Source organism: Pongo abelii, chromosome 14 (assembly GCF_028885655.2).
Source record: "Pongo abelii isolate AG06213 chromosome 14, NHGRI_mPonAbe1-v2.0_pri, whole genome shotgun sequence".
Lineage (NCBI taxonomy): Eukaryota > Metazoa > Chordata > Mammalia > Primates > Hominidae > Pongo > Pongo abelii.
The window spans coordinates 101,933,378-101,951,191 of record NC_071999.2 but is presented as its reverse complement, the minus strand read 5'-3'; the positions used below and the strand labels follow the sequence as shown (position 1 = coordinate 101,951,191).

The 17,814-nt window shown below is 40.5% G+C and overlaps 1 protein-coding gene across 2 annotated transcripts in view; it reads right to left on the bottom strand.

The window, feature by feature from the left end:
* Positions 1–6,612: 6,612 nt before the first annotated feature.
* The window catches only part of DNAJC3 (DnaJ heat shock protein family (Hsp40) member C3), a 109,457-nt gene continuing 98,255 nt past the window's right edge, over positions 6,613–17,814 (bottom strand). For both annotated transcript variants that reach the window (XM_024230931.3, XM_054529560.2), the window contains exons 10-12: positions 15,384–15,516; positions 14,255–14,403; positions 6,613–10,642 (exon numbers count right to left, since the gene is read on the bottom strand). In XM_024230931.3, coding sequence (XP_024086699.1) covers positions 10,485–10,642; positions 14,255–14,403; positions 15,384–15,516 — 440 coding nt within the window. In that variant the 3' untranslated portion in view covers positions 6,613–10,484. The remainder of the gene's footprint in view (positions 10,643–14,254; positions 14,404–15,383; positions 15,517–17,814) is intronic.

The window sequence follows — 17,814 nt, the reverse complement described above, 5'->3', positions numbered from 1 at the left end:
CCTGATTGTTCCTTTTTCCTGATCACCAGTTAAAGTTTGACGTTTTGCCAGATAGCCCAGGTACCAGACTAGCTGGTGTTGATCAAACTATAGCCTTTTGTATCTAGTTTTATGTGCATCCACATTTCCTTATTCACAAAATGCATTTAAAATTACAGAATTGCATTTAGGCTGGGTGCAGTGGCTTCACCTGTAATCTCAGCACTTTAGGAGGCCAAGACAGGTGGATCACCTGAGTTCAGGAGTTTGAGACCAGCCTGGCCAACATGGCAGAACCCCGTCTCTACGAAAAATACAAAAAATTAGCTGGGTGTGGTGGTGGGCGCCTGTAACCTCAGCTACTTGGGAGCCTGAAGCAGGAGAATTGTTTGAACCCGGGAGGCAGGGGTTTCAGTGAGCCGATATTGCGCCCATTGCACTCAAGCCTGGGCGACAGAGTAAGACTGTCTCAAAAAATAATAACAATAATAATAAAATTACAGAAATGCATTTAAAATTACAGAAACCTATTTTGTATTTTTCCTTCTGAGACAACAATAATTAATAATTAAGTCCATTTATTCCTTAACTATAGTTTTAAAATGGAAGTAATATTGTTGCATGGTAATCATTTATCTTAAACCATGTTTTAATCTTATGCGGTATTTGGATTTTTTAATGTTTCTAATTTTATATCATAAAAAGCATTTATGGGCATGTGGGATATATGTGTATTCTCTTTTTAAAAGGACTAGGTACTTTTATGGGAACTAAGTTGAGGATGTAACCAGTTTGTTTTTCTGATGTGTATTAATAATAGATGAATAATATTAAATGTTTAAAAACTATCCAACAATTCTAAAATCATAGGATCATGGGACTGGAAGAGAACTCAGTGCCATTTGGACCTCATCCTGTGGAGAGTCTGATTTGTTAGGTCTAAAGTGAGCTTGGTAAATCATGATTGTTTAAAAAGCTCTCCAGATGGTTCTGTAGTTAGACAAGTTTGAGAAGCATTTAACAGAATTGGGCCCCAGCCAGTGTGCCAGCCCCTCTTCTAAGGCCCTGCCTGTAAAGCTGAGCCTCAGGCCATCTTGGAAATTCTGGGACAACAGGGAACTCTCCACCTCTAGAGACAGGCTGGTCCATCTTTGGACAGCTCTGTACACACAGTTCCATCATGAACTGAAGCTCACTCCTGTGAGCTCTTCAGAACAAGGCTAATCCTTCTGTGTTTGACAGAACAGCCCATAGAGTTAAAATACTACTCCTCCCATCAGCTCCATTCATTCCTAATAAGAGAGCGCCTGCCTCTCCCTCTCGCAGTTATCCTCCCTTTGTTACTTGTTCGTGTTTGTCTGTGTTAAAATGGAGTGCACCATTTATGGCCTGCTCTGGTGGAACTAGGTTATTCCTGTGAGTTCAGAGTATCCTATAGGGTACACTCAGAGGCTGGAGCAGTAAGTGGTCCTGGGGCGGCCAACGTCATGGTGCTCTCCGGCTCACTCTTGGGAGTCAGCTGAAGCTGGGGATTGGTGAGAGGTGAGACTCTGTAAGGTTCTAGGTCAGGCCAGATGCTCCACCCAGCTACCCAGAGGTCTGCTGCGGTGGCTGGGGCACAAACCTCAACTAGAAGATGGTACTTTTGTTTTCCTTTGTTACCAGCCTGTCTTCACTTCTGTGAGAATCTTATAGAAAGAATGATCAGCTGGGCAGAGACACCGGATTCCTACTTTTATTACCTACAGTGGCCTTCTCCAGTATTCTAGATCCCATATTTTCATGGAGTATTAAGCTAAAATTACAAAACAATGTAAACACAGTCTTGATGGCCACCCTCCCTGTTTGCATCTTGTGATCTGAGTGGCCAATTTACATGTTTCATTTCCAGGTGAGTGACACCTTATACCAGAAAATCTAGATTTATAAATAAGGTATTTCTTTACAGTGAGATGTTTTAATTAAATGGCTTGTTTTAAAAATGCTGTTATGTCAAGAGCTCTCATGCATACAAACTGCTGTGCCACACAAAAATGTACCCTCCTCAGGGACACATTACATAACTGAACCGTAGGTCTTGCTTATTTACTAACACTTGGAGAGAAAGCCATTCAGTTCCTTGTCCTGGAGATGCTGAACAAATATAGTCCAGCGGCTTTCATGGTATATTCAGGATCCTAAATTCTGGTTCTCGTCTGCAGGCCCTATGTCAAGTTTTAATAAAAATCAAATCCTGGAAGTAGTGGAGGTCAGCAGGGTGTGGGGGAACTAGTTTCTAACTATGAGAAGTGATAAATGTCTTCTCTTTCTGCCTTAGAAAAAGTATCAGAACAGTGTATCTAAACTAAGAATGAGAAGCATTTGTGCTTGACCCACAGTGATGTGTGAGCTTTATGTAGAAAGTAGACCCAGAATCTGAGCATTAAGACAATCCAAAGTTGGCATACCACCTCCAACGCTTAGGTCCAAAAGGTTGTATTTGGGAAATGCCTGTCATTTGGCTCCAGTTACCCTCAAGCTCCTAGAGAACAACATAGCTCTTAGAAGGATAGCATCAAATACTTCTAAAGGCACCTCAAGCCATGTCAGCCTGGGGTTATAAAATCAGGCTTTTAATATTAAACATGTAGTCTGACACAAGTGGGACCTGCCCACAGAACTGCTTGTTGCTGTGTGCCAGGTTCTGACTCCAGCACCTGAGAAGCAACCAGACAACAAATTGCCACTGCCCAGAAGAGGCTCCAGGGACCCAGCCGAATACTTTCAGGGGCAGGAGGTACAGGGCAAGTCAGATGAACACGTGGATCATGTGTCTCAGATCCATAGTTACAGAGATGAAGTAAAAGGTGCTGATGGGCCCATGCTCAAACCAACAAGCAGAAGTTATGACCCAGCCATTGTCTTGCCTACTTCTGTTACTTCATAGACTGAAGGGGCTCCACTCACTTCCAAAGAACCAGTTGATTGGTTAAAATCTCACCTTTTGTGGCAAAGTGAGGAAGAGGAAACATGATGGTTCAGGGCTTTGATGGCCAAAATTACAGGTAACTTTGTAAGTTAGAGGGGCTCAGTCAGGTGTGTAAGCCCATCCTAGAACCACTCTTTTTCAAAAGTCTTCAAGTGTTATGGTAATGTGACAGCTGTCCCCATTTTCTATTTGTTAACCCCATTTACCAAATACAAACTTCTATTTTCTGAGAAATTCTCAGGTAAAGCCTCTTGACTTAGACTAGTAACACCTCTGTTGTAAAGATCTGTGATTTGGAAAATAATCTTCTCCTCTACAGTTAATTATTACTTGAAGTGAAGAAGTTTACTTCAATCATGTGGATCTGCTCAACTATGTAAAGTTTGTATCCTACCTGATGTGATTTTACTTTAAAAACGAAAGGTTTTTATTAGAATTGAAGAAAAATTATTCAGATTTTAAAGATGGGCTTCAAACCATTATTTGAATGACAAGGGCTCCAGATCAACCTTATGTTTAATTTTAAAATTTTCGGGAAAAGGAGAGGAGGAATAATTATGGTACTACCTTTAGTGGGTAAGATGAATGTTGAAATAAATAGAACTAATCCTGTAGTAGAGCGTCTAGTCTAGAGCATCAGATTGAAACTACTTTCCATACAAATGTCCTGCCACAGACCTCTGCTGTGTTTGTCTTCCTCACGCTGGTAGGTAGCTTTTCCTTTGTTTCCCCACGGTCTGCTTCCACCAGAAACGATTTCTAAAAAGTTTCATCTAAATAAGGCCAGTAATATAGTAGGTCTCTCTTCCCTGAACAGATCGAACAAATATTTCAACAATTTAACAAATAATTTAAGTACCTACGGTGTGCCAAGCTGTCCTCTTAGGGTTACTAGACAGTATAAATAACAGACATTAATATCCAAATGAAAATGTTGTGAAGGGCAAGCGTCAAGACAGACTTAACAAGTAACATTTTAGGATGAAACCTGAAGTAAAAGTTCATGCTAGCCAGGCAAGAAAGAATAGTATGGAAGGAGTTTTGTTCGTTTGAGGACTGAAAGAAGGCCCGTGAGGTTGGAGCCTGGGTGACAAGGCAAGTGAGTTTATGAACCACGTGAAGAGCTTTTGTGATTTGATCCTCAAGCGCAGTGAAGGGCTAACATCCATTCATATAAATCCTAAACTGCTCGGTGAATATTTTTATGCCTGCATTGTTTCCTAATACTTATTCATAACAGCAGTACCAACTTTTTGGACAAAAGCTCTAGATTTGCTAATGCTGCTTTTTTTCATTGTACAATGTCCATAATGAATTTCCTCTGATCTGAGACCCTGTCCTACAGGGAGAGCCCTCCCCTCATTCCACAATTGCTTAATGTTTATGCATTCAGTAGGAGGAATAGATGCTATTTTGTTTGCACAAACATTAACCGTAGAATGAAGTCTTTCCACTGTAACTTCAGACAACAAAGCCACAAACATTGCAGGAAACAAAATAGTGCAACCGGTGGTATATATGAAGTGACAGGGTATTTAAAATCCTAAGAAAACTTGACACAGTGAAATGTACGTTATTTGTTAAAAGAATTATCCTTTTTTTTTCTTTTTGAGATGGAGTCTCACTGTTGCCCAGGCTGGAGTTGCAGTGGCACAATCTTGGCTCACTGCAACCTCCACCTCCCAGGTTCAAGCGATTCTCCTGCCTCAGCCTCCCAAGTAGCTGAGACTACAGGCGCCTGCCACCACGTCCGGCTAATTTTTTGTATTTTTAGTAGAGACAGGGTTTCATCATGTTGGCCAGGCTGGTCTTGAACTCCTGACCTCAGGTGATCCGCCCAACTTGGCCTCCCAAAGTTCTGGGATCACAGGTGTGAGCCACCATGCCCGGCCCTAAGAGTCATCCTTTTAACAGATACTTTAGAGAGCATTTTTCCTTCTTATACTGGTTTCCCTAACTAGTTACTTGTTGTAATTTTGCTCCTAGTATGAAGATGCTTTATCTCTAAAGAATTATCCTTTTAACAGATACTTTAGAGATAAAGCATCTTCATACTTAGGAGCAAAACTACATGTAGTTAGGGAAAACAGCGTAAGAAGGAAAAATCCTTTTTAACCGTACCTACAAATGGCACACTGTACTCAAAGATATACCTATACAAATCTCCTGTAATAACAAGGAAGTATATAAATACCAAGAAGACTTAGAGCAGTTGAAATCCACTCAGAAATGCTGCAAGCAGTGGTTACTCCCTTATGTTTTTTACATATGTTCAATTCTGGTTTCCTCAGACCTTGGCACTAATGTTCCCAGTGGCCCTTCCAAGCCATGGCAGCCCAGTCCCTGGGAGTATCTGTCAGAGGGTTGCTTATCCCAGTAGACTGAGTTGATTAGGAAAAACAGACCTAAGTGAAGGTTGGAAATGTGTTCAAAATAGACATGCAAGCTGAGTTGTCTCCTGTATGCTTCATTAGAAACAATCCTAGTATAAGGCAATAAATATGCATATTAAGCTTCTGTTTATCATAGAAGCATTCCCAAAGGATTTGCTCCCAAACCCCAAAGGGTTTGCAGAGTTCAGGGTCTCTGAGGTGTGAACTGTAAGCTAGCATTAAGATTAAAATGATAATTTTTTTTTTTAAAGATGAAGCACTGATTTGGGCCTGGGGGTAGGGAGGGAGCAGGTTTGGTGCCTGCTCAGTGAGAGCTCCTGAGGCTCTGGGAAGAGGACCTGGACCTCCCTTCTTGCAGTTTCCCTACAGCCCTCATGCCTGCTCCACATGTTCATGCTGTTTATCTTCAGACTCAGGCTGGCTGCTCATATATTGCTACAATGTCATGACGATTAAGACTTTGGAAGCTTTGGCTGGGTGCAGTGGCTCACGCCTGTAATCCCAGCACTTTGGGAGGTTGAGGCAGGTGGATCACGAGGTCAGGAATTCAAAACCAGCCTGGCCAAGATGGTGAAACCCCATCATCTCTACTAAAAATACAAAAAAATTAGCCAGACGTGATGGTGGGCACCTATAATCCCAGCTACTCGGGAGGCGGTGGCAGAGAATTGTTTGAACCAGGGAGGCAGAGGTTGTAGTGAGCCGAGATCATGCCACTGCACTCCAGCCTGGGCAACAGAGCAAGACTCCGTCTCACCAAAAAAAAAAAAAAAAAAAAAAAATTGGAAGGTTTGAGCTTTCTGGAAAAGTTCTATATACATTTACATATTGTAGCTCTCCTTGGATCTTAAGATATGCAGAATACATTAACTGAGAAGACAGTTCCTTCTGTTTGTAGCTGGAAATTTGAGATAGGCTATAGTGTCCTTCCTCCCAACTTAGGACCTTAACAGAAATGTACAAATGGGGTATAAAAGAGAAAATCTTCAGACAAAGCCAATTTAAGTGTTACATTTTAATAGTACTGAAATGGAAGACTTGTCCGTTTTTTAAGTCCTCAGTTGTCCTAGGACTTTTGAGGGTTAAGAAATTTTAGCCCTTTCTGCTTTGTGTGTTCTGACCTTCCCTGTCAACTTGTGTAAAGGAAGAGCCCTTTTGTCACCTCAGTCACTGGTTTTGCGTGAAGCAAAGTTGGAAATAATAGACTTTTCCTAAGATGGACTTTCTTAGAATTTTATATTCAAGGACAAAAATGAATCAAAAGCAAGGAAATACTGATATGACCATAAATATTTTTATTAAATGTGAAAATACACGGGCATAAAAATAGTACCCATATTTGTAGACATGTCTGAGACCCATTTCAAATATTAGGTTCCTTTTTTATTAAAACACTACATTGAGATGGATTAAGTTACTTAGTCTTTTCTTATTTAAAACAAACTAAAACCTCACGGTAAGAGTAACATTTTCACAAACATCTCCAATGTTTACCTCCTCCTTGCTCGGCTTCCCACTGCAGGTAAGTGTTTCAGCCACGGACAAGTGCAACAAAACTGGTTACTATATACAAAGCCACGCAGTGGCTAATTTTACTCTTAAATCATTCAGCAAATGAGATCATCTGTAAACAAACAAACAAAAAAACCCCAAATAATCCCACCTCTTAACGTCATTTGAAATTACAGGATAAACTGCCACTAACAAAAAAGGAATGATCTGATTTAGAAAAAGGATATTCGTTGTTAGCAAATTAACATTTGCCTTCTTCCTTCCTTTATAAATTTGGAAAAGTCAACTACATTCAACAAAGTTGCGTGAACTTCTCTAGGTGATACCATTGCTGTGTGCTCAGTGAAAACTTTGCAACACCCATCACCAGGGCCCTGTGTCTGTAATCTCACCAGGGAGCCATTTTATGTAGTTTTTTCATGGTATATGTCTGTCAAAGACAACTTCTGACCCATTTAAAGGTGAAATTTTTCATCATCCATTGTGAGTAGAAAATGGTATCAATTTCAAATTGTGGTTTTATTGGCTACCTTTTTTACCCAGTTATGTTTTCTCTAAAACTGTGGGTAGTTTTAAAATTCCATTATCAGGGCAACAAAAATTTGTTTTCATACCAATACTTTAAAGAAGATTTTTAATACTGACTAAAGAGAAAGGCCTTGTAGAATTAGCAGTATGTTACATCCAATTCACATTAGTAAACTGTCAAGATTTTTTTCAAGTTTTCATCTATTCATGGTAAGAAAGCACAAACTTTCAGAACTGAGGAATGAATTAAATTTTGTCTCCCGTTTTGGAACCTTTTCACAATGCTTCTAGACTGATGTGTCTAATACTTCCTGCTGGGCAAAATATCCACAAAGTACAGACTACTGATAACTCCACCCATGGAGCTCACCAAAAAGGAAAGAAGAGCAGAATACAACAGAGCTGTGGCTAGGGTACCCCTCTCTGATTTCACTTTTCCTGAAAGAGCCATAAAGGTTACCTGATGGCCAGGTGCGGTGGCTCACGCCTGTAATCCCAGCACTTTGGAAGGTCAAGGCAGGCAGATCACAAGGTCAGGAGATCAAGACCATCCTGGCTAACACAGTGAAACCCCATTTCTACTAAAAATACAAAAATTAGCCAGGCATGGTGGTGCACACCTATAGCCCCAGCTATTTGGAGGCTGAGGCAGGAGAATCGTTTGAACCCGGGAGGTGTCCCTGCACTCCAGCCTGGGCAACAGAGCAAGACTCTGTCTCAAAAAAAAAAAAAAAAAAAAAAAAAGGTTACCTGGCACCTGCAGTCCCCAAGGGAAAATGAAAGTAGTACGGTTTTACAGTGGATAATGCTACCCTACAGTGAGACAGGCAGGGGGAATGACTATCTCTTTACACACCCAGGCTGCTGCTCAGTCACACGTTAGGGGAAGCAGGAGTGACTGTCTTTCCGTTTGGGTGGACACCAGAAAACTGCCAACGGCCATCAAGGCTGAAACTCAACAGTTGTTACTTTCTTCATGAATCAGCGAAACAACAGATTGCAGAGAATTCATTTCCCTCCATGGCACCGGCATGTGGCACCAGAGCTGCTTCTCTCTCTTCACTGAAAACAGGCGAGTAACTGCACGTCAGTTAAGATGACTAAGTTAAATCCATGATAAGAATGTAGGAACTGAAACTATGGTTGTTACAAGCGGAGAAAAAATGAAAATGCCAACAAGCCTCTGGGCAGCAGGTGGGAGGTAGCCAGGCACCCAACATATCTCCTGTGCGGCCCTTGACCCCTTGTTGTTGGCAACTGTCGTGCTCTCCAAGTGGAAAGGGAAGTGATTTGATATTTCCTTTTTTTTCTGACTCTATGTGAAAATTCTTTTCAAAGTAGGTAAAAGCCATCACTATATTTCAGAGAGGTCACAGTGACATCATATACAAAAGGAACCAGATTGAAAAAGATATTGCTGACATAGCCAGTAGTGAGATTACTAAATAAACAGAAATGCCTTGGAAATTATTGGTAAGAAATAGACTCCTAAACAGATGCAGAAAGCACTTAAGTGTTCTGCTCAATTCAACAACTATGTGATTTTTGTCTCTCAGTTAAAAATTTGTCCACCTATGTTTCAGGATATGACTACAGACGAAAACGATTTGTGCTTTGCTGTTATGGATGTCCATGGTCAGGATGCCTCCCACAGTGAATTAAAATGCTTGATTTTATTAAGAAAAAAAAATTAGACCCTTTAATGGTTAAAACACTTCAAAATGCTTTGAGGCAGAAACAAAACCTTTCCGGAATAAAGGTAGCAATTCCTATCTAAAGTAATTCCTTCAGCTTTCAAATGCAGCATCGAGAGTTCCATAAATATTCAATATTCTTGATTAACATTTTTTAGGGAAAAAGCATTCAGTATACAAAGACTGAATAGTTCACTTCTTAAATAGTATCTTCTTAAAAGGTAAGAAGAACATATCTCAAGAGGAGATGCCATCTTATTAAATGAAACAACAGTGGAAATATAGCCAGACCTGACTAAACTTGCCTGTGTTTTCTTGTAGGCAGGAGAACATCAGAGGCATCAAGATCTGGTAGAAGGGCAGGTCTGCTGTTTAACACGTACCAGCAGACAGGTCCCACGTGGGAGGCGCCACAGACCTTTAAGATAGGGGGAAGCCTTGATAGAAGGAGAAAAAGAAGCTGCCCACTGTCTTTACTTAAAAGTGGGAAGCATGGCGTTCTGTATTTATTTACATTGACTGCACAACTTTACATTTCTAAACCAGTCTTGTTACATGAAATTCCCTATAAAAACTCAGAACTTCAGTTGTTTAAAAAGTATTTCAATCTGCACTTCAGCAATATTATTTTAAATACCACCACTATTTTATCTGAACCTATTTTACCTATAACTTTTGTTGTGTTTAATATTAAAAGGGTCCATAGGAATTTATAGATTCAAGTTTCAGTATTCTTCTTCAGGTACTGAACCAAAAAAAATGTACATTTAACATTAATCCAAAGTCTAAGCCTGGATATATTATTATTTGGTGGCAGGGTTCCTAAAAGATGGTCTCTTGCTCCTTCTTCAGTGACAGCCATGTTGACAGACCACAGAGGTGTAAACACATGCACACTAAAGATTTCACAGCTACTCACAAGTGACGAGACTGACCATATCGAAGCACAGTTGTCCCTAAGAACATACAGCTCAAAAATGTTCATGTTCTCTTTCAGAATACTGAAGCATAACCATTCTTGTGAAGATTACAGCTCCTCCTTACACTTGTAGGCACTGACTTACTCTGCAAGACTGTGAAGAGAAGAATCTCAGCTCCAGTGTAGAAAAATACAGAATACGTGAGCACTTCCACAGGTGAGCCTGCCTCAGACCACTTCCCTCCAGACAGCATAAAGCAGATGCAGGCTGCTCTGTCAGAAATAGAACCATTCCTTGCCTCCCTGCTGTTGCAAACCCATTAACCATAAATCTAACAGGGATAAGAACAGATTTTTTCCTATTAAAGCAACTCTTTGGTCATGGACAAACTGAAAGATTTGAAATTTTTTTTCATTAGGGTCCCGGAACAAGATTTCTTTGTTTTTAATCTTTAAAAAAATTAAGGAAGAAGAGCAGAAAAACAGTTGGTTTAATTGAAGTGGAATTTAAATCTAAATGGTCCGCCTGAGCTGAAGGGATTGAACCCTTGCCATGAGTTCCAGCTTCTGTGGAAAGGGTTGCCACCGCCTCCTTGCTGGCTCTCTGCATCCAAGGGATCTTCTCCGTCGTCAAACTTCTTTCTCATTTCTAGAAAGAAATCAAAATTAAGAACCAGATAATATCTAAGGTATAGGGGCAGGGGGAATGTTTTCTTTGGGCAGAGGAGGGTGGGTGGGCCTGAGGATCTACTTACTTTTCAGTTATCAAGAGTTGTGCCTGACATTCAAATCCAGGCTCTCCCATTCCCACCCTGAAGAAACAGACTAGAGAAATTCACCACAAGGAGGGTGAGGTTCAGGGTTAAAAATACGTATTTATTGAGATTCAGGCCCCTAAATCTCACTCCAGAAGAAGCCACCCAAGCTTGATAACTACCCAATGAAATTATTTGGAAAAAAATAATTTGAGAGAAAGAAACTTCCAAAAGTCTACAATTGTAATGAAACAGCCAGCTCACCACCCTAATCCCCAAAATAAAGTCTATAAGGCAATGACCTCATCAAGCAACTAATGAGCATTCTGGCACTAAGGCTCCTCAGACATGAGGGGAGGGGCCTCCATAACATACAACTCCAGGAGGCTCACCTTTCCCTCCCCATGCAATTGGTGCCCCCACAGCAGGGCCTCTGAGCCCTGAACAGAGAGACCAATGCAGAGACATGGGAGAAGGCAACAGAGAGGAATAGTGCCCGGATAGGAAGAAAGAGCTCATGTCCTCAGAGCCATTAGAAAAACCCTGGAAGACAACCTAAGCAAATACTATTCAGGACATAGGTATGAGCAAAGATTGCTTTTGGTGTTTCCATCATGAAATTGCAACAAAAGCAAAAACTGACAAATGAGATCTAATTAAAGAGCTTCTGCACAGCAAAAGAAACTATCAACAGAGTAAACAGACAACCTACAGAATGGGAGAAAATTTTTGCAAACTATGCAACTGACAAAGGTCTACAAGGAACTTAAAACAACCCCATTAAAAAGTGGGCAAAGGACATGAACAGACACTTCTCAAAAGAAGACATATATGCGGCCAACAATCATATGAAAAAAAGCTCAACATCACTGATCACTAGAGCAAATAATTAGATCATTATTGCAATAAAAAATGACTATTATTAAAAAGTAAAAAAAAAGATGCTGCCAAGGTTGTGGTGAAAAAGGAACGCTTATACACTATTGGTGGGAGTGTAAATTCATTCAGCCATTGTGGAAGACAGTGTGGCAATTCCTTAAAGACAGAAATACCATTCAACTTAGCAATCTCATTACTGGGTATACACCCAAAAGAATACAAATTGTTCCATTATAAAGACACATGCATATATCTGTTTATTGCAGCTCTGTTCACAATAGAAAAGACATGGAATCAACCTAAATGCCCATCAATGATAGACTGGATAAAGAAAATGTGGTACATATATACCATGGAATACTGTGCAGCCATAAAAAAGAATGAGATCATGTCCTTTGCAGGGGCATGAATGCTGGAGGCCACTATCCTTAGCAAACTAATGCAGGAACAGAAAACCAAATACCACATATTCTCACAAGTGGGAGCTAAATGATGAGAACTCATGGATGCATAAAGGGGAACAGCAGACACTGGGGCCTATTGGAGGGTGAAGGGAGGAGGGAAAGGATCAGGAATAATAACTAATGGGTTCTAGACTTAATACCTGGGTGATGAAATAATCTGTACAACAAACCCCCATAACACACATTTACCTATGTAACAAACCTGCACATGTACCCCTGAACTTACAAAAAAAAAAAAAAAAAGACTTAGCATATAGCTAGGTTTTTTAATAAATGGAAAATAGAGAGTGCAGAAAAAAATGCAAATATAAAAATAATCCCAAGTCTCACTTTGCTCTCTCACAGTAACTTGTCCTTTAGGGGTTCAAAGATACTTAGAGAAAAGCCAGTTTACTTCATTCTGGGAAGTTAATCTGAAGCTACATATTAAGGAGGAGGAAACCCACCAGTAAAATGGAGGGTTCTTATGCTGAGTGTTAATAACTAAGCGGGTACTGTAGGTGATCTGAAACTCAGCTTTGTTTTATAAAAGCTAATGCAGTTAGACTCAGGCCCCATATCTTTGATATCTCACAGGCAAAATTAATCTAGGGTGTTAGCACTTAGAACAGTACTGAACTCTGCATAGGGGTGGGGGTGATAATGGCCCCAGAGAAAGGATGCTGTGAATGGAAGGGGAAGTGAATTCAGCTATATCCACATCATGTAATTACTTAAAAATTCAATGGAGTGGTCTGCATACATCTCAAAGAATGAGGTAACCATTTTTCAATGAGAAAAAACTATAGCCAAGATTTATTTCAAGTGAAAATTAAGTTTCAGATTGCATACATCATGTGATTCTACTAAACATATTCATAAATATGATATATGTGTTTTGATATATGCTTAGTAAAAAACTTTAAAGTCTTTAAAAGAAAAGATAGTTCATCCTGAACATAAGAACAGGAGGTAAGAAAAAGGACCTGCAGCTCTTTCCTCAGTGCATGCCTCTGTGCAGGGACACCCATCTCCTTGGTTGGCTCCCTGCTACCTTAAAACTTAGCACAAAGTCCCCCTCCCATAAGATCTTGACTCCCAGTCTGATACGCTGTCACACCTGTGCACTGCACAAACTAAGAGGATTGAACTGCTTAAGGCAGGTTGTAGCCACTCAATATTTGCTAAGTAACAGGACAGTATGTATCCAACATTACTTGATAAGGGAAGTACATTTCTGTCTCCTTTACTGGATTATAAATTACTTGAAAACAAAGGGATCATTTACTTTCAATTCCACTGCAAAAAAGATTTGACAAATAAACATAAAACTTTCCTCTCTTTTTGTTTAAGTTGTTTAGCTCAGATCACAGCTTCTGTTCCCACTGACATGGAAGGCCACAAAAAAGCAGTATAAGCTTAACATGAAATTCTCTGACAACAGCAAAGCATTGTTCAATATTACCTCAATGCTTAGCCTGTCTCCCTCTTATGAAATTTCCAGGCCATATTACTGTACAGCAAAAGAACACACGTGGCCAGGTGCAGAGGCTCACACCTGTAATCTCAGAACTTTGGGAAGATCACTTTAGCCCAGGAGTTAAAGACCAGCCTGGGCAACATGGTGAGATCCCATTTCTACAAAAAATAAATTTTTTTTAAAAAAAAACATGTATAAGCCTGTGAATCTAATGATCCTATGATTCAGGGCAAGATTCCTGGTGAACACATATGGGGCAAAGCAGGCCCTAGGCCAGACTTCTGTTCTTCTCCCACTCCATGTAATCCAGCCTGGCAAGCTGGTTTCCTCATCAAGCTCCTGTAAGCTTGGTGGAGAAAATTCATCATTGACCTTTGAGGTTAGAGGGAACCTGAGAGATCCTCTTACGCTCAGTGTTGAAAAAACTGAGACCAAAAAGTTCTGATAACTTGTTTGAGTAGAAAAAAAGATTCAAATTCAGGCCCTCTGATTCCACGTTTGATAGTCTTTCCACTGTACCCTGCAACAGGAGGGTGCCCAGCATAAGGGGGCTGAATGAGGGCAGGCATAAAACTGGACCTCTGGAACTGGGCTCAGGACCCGTCACTGCCTATACAGCCCCACATGGAGAACCCACCACATGTTCCACCCTCGCTTCTAACACCACCTCTAGGATGAGTCAAAGGAATAAAAGCTAATAATACCTGGATCAGAGAGGACTTCTTTAGCAGCTGCTATGTCAATGAACTTTTTCTCAGCTTTTTTCTTTTCTTCTTCATTCTGGAAGTTATCTGGGTGCCACTGCAGTGCTAATTTTCGGTATGCTTTAATGATTTCTTGCTTTTTGGCATTTCTGAGGGGTGGTAAAATAAATAGTCATTAGTGGAGAAGTGTCTAACATACTATCATAAAAATCAGAAGAGCTGATTAAGATCCCACTGGCAATTAACAAAATGGTTTTATAAAATAGTTCCAATGGTATCACAGGCCAAAGATCTGCATATACAGTTCTGGATGATCATTAAAGCTGACATCAGGCTTCCTTGGATACTCGCTCACTAAGATTACTGAGAATAAAGCACTCCTGATCTTTAGAACTTTCCCTTTTTTAAAAAGGGTACATCAATGAATTTTTTAACTTTCTGAATTTCCAACTTACCATAATTCAATTCTTGGTATTAAAAAGATATTTGACTCTGCCACTTTCAATTATGCTTCTGCATTAGCTTACTTAATAGTAAGCACAAAGATTCCGAATTCTGAAAGATTGATGGTTTACTCAGTGAACCACTGGGAGGTATATCATTTACTTAATTTCAGAATTCACTCACAGGCACTGGGAGGTATGTCATTTACTTAATTTCAGAATTAACTCACAGGCACTGGGAGGTGTATCATTTACTTAGTATGTACTTTTATATAAGGTAGATCTTAATTTCAGATTTAATTCTGAAAGCACTACTTTATTTTTAGGCCTAGAGAAGGCTTTTTCTTTACCCATTCCGTCTCCTCCTCCATCCCCACCAAAAGAAATCTCACTCCTACCCCTTTACCCTTCTTAAAAAATCTAGGCCTAGGACCCATTCATGCTACAGTGTCATCTTTGTTGCCAACTGCTAATTCTCTGTTGTTGCATTATTGGTCTCTATCAAAGAAACTTGCCTATAAAATACTCAAAGTAGCTTTCTAATGTTAAAGATTGTTAAGGTTTAATCCATATGACTGAAATTACATTAAGTAAAGAAAATGAATCAGAGAGGAAAAAGAGCAATGATTAGCTTTGAAACAGAGTTGATTAAAAATAGCAAAGTAAATTTTAAATTAATAATTCACCTTTTTACTCCCAAGATTTTATAATAATCTCGTTTCTGCGACTGTTTCAATAATCTTTGTGCTTTCTCTAGACCTTCTCGAATCTGCTGATCATTTTCATTGTGTTCCTGAGCAGTTTCATAATCCTGAATAGCTGTCAAAATATGTTTAAGATAATATTGTTAAGGCAAATTATAATTTGTTGCCTTTTCTTATCCTGTAAAATTGATGCTAAAGTTATCATCCCCCAGTCCCTTCACTCTTTGGCCATTATTGCCAAAAACCTTAAGTGATACCCCGTTAGCAACCTTGATCAAGAATATTTAAGAGGCCGGGCACAGGGGCTCATGCCTGTGATCCCATCACTTTGGGAGGCCGAGGTGGGCGGATCATGAGGGTCAGGAGTTCAAAACCAGTGTGGCCAACACAGTGAAACGCCATCTCTACTAAAAAAAAAAAACAAAAATTAGCCGGGCATGGCATGCCGGTAGTCCCAGCTACTCAGGAGGCTGAAGCAGGAAAATCGCTTGAACCTGGGAGGCAGAGGTTTGCAGTGGCTGACATTGCGCCACTGCACTCCAGCCTGGGTGACAGAGCGAGATTCCGTCTCAAAAAAAAAAAAAAAGGTTTAAAAGGCATAATAATGAAAACTGAGTTTAGCTAGTTTATTATTCTCATTCAACAAAATGTACTGCTGTTTACTTGTCCACCCTCCCGCATTATCTCCCCACACCCTCTGGGTAAATATGTTAATATCAGCACTTGATCCAGAGCAATCTTACCACCATTAAGACTAAGTGGTTGTTACACAGGAAAGAAAGACAGTGATAAAGAAAATCTGCCTGGTCAGCTATGGATTGACAACAGTGCAGAATTAGATGTTTAGAAAGGGATCAGGAGGTGGGTTTGGCCAATGGGAAGCTAGAAAAAAAATTTATAGAAAGAAAGGGAACAGAAGGAACTGTCCACAATCCGAATGACTCAGTAACCCACAGGCTTCAACACTATCACAAACCTAAGTGTCAATCAAAATACAAAACACATACAGTCCCAGTATAGGGAGTCTGGTGACTATCCACATTACATCTTTTATTTTATTACACAGTATTTTTAAAAAAAATTTTAAGAGACAAGGTCTCTGTCACTTTGGCTGACTGCAGCCTCGACCTCCCAGGCACAAGCCATCCTCCTGCCTCAGGCCCATGAAGTAGCTGGGACTACAGGCACGCACTACCACGCCCAGCAGTATTTTAAATACTTAGAAAATACAAGGCATCTGGGTACCTAATATGCAGAAGAGAGTCAACACAGCAGTCCTGAGACAACTATCCTTAGAAAAGTTTGCTGACGAACTTGGCTTACTGCTGATGTTTGGGAAGCCAGATTTCAGGAGTGTTCCCAACATTCCATGGTAAGAATGACTCATGCCTGAACTGTTTGTATGAAAAATACAGTTTATGCTAAACATCTTTCCTTCTGGGAGTCTAGGATTTTGGTGCAGGCCATACAGAAGGTGTCTAGTGCCTAGTCCCCCCAAAAAACTCTGGGTGCAGTGTCTATAACGAGCTTCCCTGGTAGACAACATTTCACACATTGTAGAATTTCTCATTACTGGAAAAATTAAGCTTGTCCTTTATGACATCACAGGGAGAGAATTCCTGGAATCTTCTGCCTGGTTTCCTTCAGATTTTCCCCCTTGCACCTTTTCCCTGTGCTGACTTTGCTTTTTCACTAGAATCAAAGCCCTGAGTACAACTATATGCTGAGTCCTGTGTGTCTTCTTACCAGATCACCAAATCTGGGGATGGTCTAGGGAAGCCCCCACTCAAATTTTTCTCAATATTCTCCTTGCATAGATAATTCCAATAATAGATTGCTGGGATAAAATTCTTGTTTTTATGAAAATGCATTTCACTAGGATAAAAGACATGTGTACACTCATCTTTGCAACAGCTAAACATGGAAGGAATGTAAGGCACCTTGGACAGATTAAAATGAGAAAGATATTGGCGTAAGACTGAGACAGCCAAATGCAAAGGGGTTCCCGGAAAAACTCCAACTGGCCTGCACACTGGGAGGAGTGCGCACTGGGGTGGAGCCTCGGGAAGTTCCCACCATTTGCAGCGGGGAGGAGCCCGGCCCCTCCCTCCTCTTCCGGGATGGAACCTGGGATTCAATCTGCAAGGTGGGAAGCACACTAGCTGGGACTCTGGCCTTGTAGAGAGTCCCTGTTTCCCTCTTTTCCTTTTCACCCAATAAGTCCTGCCCTCTTCAAATTGTCTGTGAGACTCATTTTTCGTGGCCGTGTGACAAGGACCCCCTGTCTTTAGCTGAACTAAGGAAAGAGTCCTACAACAAGACTAACAAATTTTGACAGGCTGCACACTACGTAGAAAAACGAACCACCACCACCTTTGGCCCTGTGGCACTGGGGAAGGGGACCCTTCAATCT